The 5,531-nt window shown below is 39.6% G+C and overlaps 1 protein-coding gene across 1 annotated transcript; it reads left to right on the top strand.

Annotated features, from left to right (window-relative positions):
* Positions 1–4,259: 4,259 nt before the first annotated feature.
* LOC145822252 (uncharacterized) lies at positions 4,260–5,139 on the top strand. The gene is made up of 2 exons (XM_082918871.1): positions 4,260–4,407; positions 4,493–5,139. The coding sequence occupies exons 1-2, from the start codon at positions 4,260–4,262 to the stop codon at positions 5,137–5,139; spliced, it is 795 nt and encodes a 264-aa protein (XP_082774997.1).
* Positions 5,140–5,531: the final 392 nt, after the last annotated feature.

Genomic DNA, 5,531 nt, shown 5'->3' with positions numbered 1-5,531 from the left:
CCCCGTTGGGTGATTTTGGGGCGTCAACACCTCGAATTCAAGTTTTTTAAGGAACTAGTTTGCCTAAACCGAAATATGGCTCTAACTCCCAAATCGGGAAACCGATTGGAGTCCTGTCTTCTCCCACAAATCTCTCATGCCTAGGCAGTCGTGTGTGCCAAGTTTCGTGCCAATCCGACTTCGTTGGGTGATTTTGGGGCGTCAACACCTCGAATTCAAGTTTTTTAAGGAACTAGTTTGCCTAAACCGAAATATGGCTCTAACTCCCAAACCGGGAAACCGATTGGAGTCCCGTCTTCTCCCACAAGTCTCTCGTGCCTAGGCGGTCGTGTGTGCCAAGTTTCGTGCCGATCCGACCCCATTTGGTGATTTTGGGGTGTTAACCTCGAATTTAAGTTTCTTAAGGAACTAGTTTGCCTAAATCGAAATACGGCTCTAACTCCCAAACCAGGAACCCGATTGAAGTTCCGTCTTCTCCCACAAATCTCTTGTGCCTAGGCGGTCGTGTGTGCCAAGTTCCGTGCCAAACCAGCCCCTTTTGGTGATTTTGGGACGTTAACACCTCGAATTCAATTTTTTTAAAGAAATAGTTTGCCTAGAGTGAAATCTATCTCTAATTCCTAATCCGGGAACCCAATTTGAGTCCCGTCTTCTCTCACAAATCTATTAGCTTAGAATGCAAAGAATGCAAATATACATTTTAGCTTAGAATGTAAAGTTACATTTTATACCTGATCTTCTGGTGGTGGTGTATATGGATTCTCGTCTTCTGCAGATTCCCTAAATGCTCGGTGGCCACTCGATGCATCAGGAGCCTATGATAGTCAACGCATAATGTGTTAATCATATTCGAATTTTATACATAATGTTGTGTGACAATTTAACTATCAAACAATTTAATTTATATCGAACCTGTCTGTTAGGATCCACACTTGCCCCCTGTGACACAAAGGCCATCATCTCAGCTCTCAGCTGCTGTAAATGTGTAGAGAACTCTGCTCTCATCTCCTCCCTCAGCTCCTCCCTCAACTCATCCCTTAGCTCCACACAAACCTGCTGGGTGATCTGAACAATAGTCGATGGCTGGGGTGCTGACTGTGATGGCCCTGCACCATCTTTATACACTGCTCTCCGAGGCACAGTTCTCCTGTATGTGCGACAATATCCATGATTGTCATGACCTATCAACTCATGGAAAATGGCATTCCTAGCCTCCAAAGTCCAACAATCCTCAGGTAGCATAGAGAGTTGGCCATTAAACTCATCCTGTATTGAATAAAAAATACAAGTATATGCCAAATTAAGATAGTTAACACAAAAAATAAAAAATAAACTTTAAATACAATCAAAGGTCTTTGGAAACTACCAAGGTGTGGATAACCTCTGGGTCATCTGCTCTATGTGTCATAAGCCAAACATTCATCTTATCAGTAGACTCCCCCTTATTGGTCATCTACATTTTTTTAGAAATATGAAAATTAGAATCCAAATAATTTGTAAATATACAATGTTTATTTATATACAAAAATAAAACAGTAAAATATAAACCTCATGCCGTATCTGAGCAAAAGTAGTATGCCCTGTGGTATGAGCTATGCCGTGAGCTCGCCGATTTTTAGCGTTCCTAGTTGCAATTTTCTATAATAGGTTCAACAAATGTAAGTATATAAATATGATTTGTATGTTTACATATCATACATATAACTTATTTGTATACCTCAGCATCGGAAGTACGCCAATACTCCACAAGTTCTTCCCACTGGCTTGGCACAATGTGCAAAGGAACATCATCCTTCAGATTAGGATCTTCACTTCTAGGCTTGAAATACTTACACTTAATCTTATTCTTGTGATCCTTCCATATGTTGTTACAGTTTTTCATGCAGATTGGCTTGTACTCCTCTGGACATATATTCAAATTGTCTTATAAAACACAATTTCAAGGTTTAAATAATAATAACACAATTTTGGAATTTAAATTTTTGGAGAAAAATATACTTTTACCTTCATATCCTTCCAGATAGCATCAAGAATATCATCAAGCACAGTGTTCCAGTCAAGAAAAGTAAGAGGAACAATGTTACCATTTCGCACAATAATGCCAAGTTGAGTAGTTAACTTAGACACGTTATCCCCTATTGGACAGTAATTTTCATCAAATTGTATGTCCAATTTGGTACCGGTACCCCACTCCTTAATGCCCTTGGCACATCCTCTACCATGCCTACTCGAGGTTGATGAAGAATTGACATGACCTGTGAGATACAATAAGAATAAACAATATGCAATCATAATAAACAAATGCAAATTTAAATAATGTCAATACAAATCAATTTCTTATACCTGAGTGAGGCTGTGAAGAAGTCGAAGGATCTGAAAAATACAATGAAAATAAACAAGTTATATGTAATGAGAACAAATAAATATATATTTAAATAATTTTCATACAAATCAAAGCAAATTTATATACCTGCGGATGGCTCATAAGCCGATGACTCTAGTCGGGATGATAGCTGCTGCGGTGCCACTGATGGTGGACGCACTGATGGTAGGCCTAAAGGCTGAGTAGCTGATAGCTGGTGTGGTGCCACTGATGGGGGTCGATACGGTGGCACTAATGGCCCCTCTGATGGTGCTCGCTGTGATGCCTCCTCTAATGGTAGTGCCACTGATGGTGGACGCAGCAATGGTAGGCATGGTGGCTGAGTAGATGATAGCTGCTGTGGTGCCACTAATGGTGGTCGATGCGGTGGCACTAATGGTGCTCGCTGTGATGCCTCCTCTAATGGTGGCACTAATGGCCCTTCTGATGGTGGTCGATGTGATGTCTCCTCTGATGGTGGTGCCGCTGATGTCCTCTTGCGTACCACGTCGGACATCATGCGCCGGGGATGATCAGGTTTCCTCTTCCTTCCCATAATAATCTGCAAGCAATATAACATTAATTAGAAACATAGATAATGGTTTGTCATCAACTATAATATGACATTAATTGAACTAATACAATTACAAAGACAAAGTAAATTAAGAAACTGATGATTAACTACAACCTTGGCCTTAAGTGAATTATTGATGTTGATTAAATATCAACCTATTTGAACATCAACTGTTTCCCCTTCTGCGGCTTCCCTCACCCAACCAACTTCTTCATCACGAATCATTATATTTTCTTCCAACTGTTGGCTCATGTATGGCTCAATTTGTGGATCAGTCGAACTCATATCAAATAAACCTCTTTGAGACATCTTCATCGCCACTTGCTAGTCTGGTTGTAACGGGTCTGCAACATACCAAACTTGCTCTGCTTGGGATGCCAAGATGAAAGGTTCATTAGCAATTCTATCATCTCGATACAACAAATGATTGAAGTTAACTAACGTAAAATTGAAGACATCTTGTATCTTCCCGTGAATGTTGTCAATCCAATTACACTTAAACAACACATGCTTCTTCTCATTGGAATATCGAATCTCAACAATATCTATCAATTGTCCATAATAGTACACAGACCCCACACGAGGATTCTTGTTTTTCCGACTAGCATAACTTATAGTATCTGCCTTCAAAGCTACACCACAATTTTGTGTGGCTCAACGGTCATCCATGGCCTTTACTCGATACCGAAACCCATTCATTATATACCCGTTGAACCTCCTTGCCAGGTTATGAGGACCATTTGCCAATACAGTACAAAAATGTTAATAATTGATAATTTTGCTCCACTATTTATATCATTTTTCCAGCACAACCATCACCTCATATTTGTAACCCCTCTTCAATTTTTATAAAATACATTTAACTGTTTATAGAAATGTCAAAATTTATACTAATTTGACACTAAAAATAATGATGCTAAAATTAGACAATTTGAATGACAACTCCATTAAAGCACAAAACTGTTATAATGCAAGTATGATAACTCAAACAGCAGCAACATAATAATATGAATTGCATCTACAGCTCATTTTGGATTGAGTGATTTGGGAAGAAAAGAAAAAGAAAAAGAAAAAGAAAAAGAAAAAGAAAAGCATTTCTCTTAGTGCATATCACTTATTCTGGAAAGGGGTGAGAAATGGGGTGAAATGGGAAGAAATAGAGAGAAACTCATTTGTCTTATAATAGAAGTGAATAGTTGCAATTTCACTTTCCGAAACGTTCCTACCTCTCATTTTAATCAAATCCAAGCTTCGACCTAGTCTTTCATCTAGGAGAACTCCATCTTCATATTTTGCTGTTCTCTTTGTCTATATATTGAGATCATGGCCAAGGGAAAGCAAGTTTTGGAAGATCCTGACTCCTATGGTGGTGAAGAAATGAAGAGTGTCATTCAGAAGAAGCATAATAAAATCTTGTTGGAAACACTCATTTCGCTTTCTGATAATGAAGAGAGCCATAGATATGCCCTAGGTCTAGCTTTCATGCATGAATAGACAATACATCTTCAAAATTACTATCCTGGCATGGGCGATAAATTTCTCTGATTTTCCTCTAGACTGGTCCAAGTGGCATCTCTCGAACCCTGTTGAAAAATGGCCAATCCCTAATGAGAACTGGACAAATTGGGTTGATAGGGTGACCGATGCAAAAGGAGACTTATGGAAAGAGATAGGCATATATGACGCTATCATGCTAAGCAAAATTAGAATTCAAATAGATAAACACCTATTCTTTGCTGCTCTCTTTTTCTGGTGGGTTCCCACCAACTCATTTCATCTTAACTGCGGGATGATGAGTCCCACCATCTTGGACATAGCTGCGCTAACAAGCCTTCGTCTACATGGAGAAGAGGTTTGTGCTGTTTTTTCCACTGCCAAATCCCCGTGCTCTATCAGTTATTCTAAGACAATGACTACTTATGACAAGTTCATAGACCTCAGCATTGACCCAAATGGTGTGACTGAAGATGAACATGTCAGGTTCCTAGTTATGTGGTTGAATAAGTTCCTTTTCTGCAATGCTTCTCATAAAATCACTAAGGATTATACTGAGCTGGCCATAGCCCTGGCTGCTGGTAGAAAACTTGCCTTATCTCCTCTGGTTTTGTCCCATCTTTATAGGGTTCTAGCGGAGTTTCTGAGCCGAAAATTCTTGAACACCGATGGGCCCTTTTGGCCACTCCATCTCTGGCTGCAGGCCTAATTTCCAGAGATTGGCCCAATCATAGTTCCATGGAATGATGCTCCTATTTACGGCTTTACATATGCACTATCAACTCCACGGGTGTCCCTCCACCTGCTTCTCTGAAATTGGGTAAGGGATTGATTACTTCTAATCCCAGACCTGCTCAAATTGCTGGAAAGAATAAAAGGAGAAGCAAACCTCTACTGAAAGGTGCTTCTGAGTTCTAACTATAACTCCATTATAAATATGAGAAGTTTTTCAAATTTATATGGCACCCAAATGACCACAATGGAAGTGAAGCTGGTCAAAAGTGGGTCCAATATTACCTCTTCAGATCACTGAGTTATACCTGTGTTCTCCACTTCTATTATTCCAAATGCTCACCGGATCGTCGGAAACCGCCAAGCAAG

This window comes from Camellia sinensis, chromosome 3 (assembly GCF_055761805.1).
Source record: "Camellia sinensis isolate YWXY chromosome 3, ASM5576180v1, whole genome shotgun sequence".
NCBI classification, from domain to species: Eukaryota; Viridiplantae; Streptophyta; class Magnoliopsida; order Ericales; family Theaceae; genus Camellia; species Camellia sinensis.
Note: the sequence above shows the minus strand (reverse complement) of the source record. Positions and strands in the feature narration are given on the sequence as shown.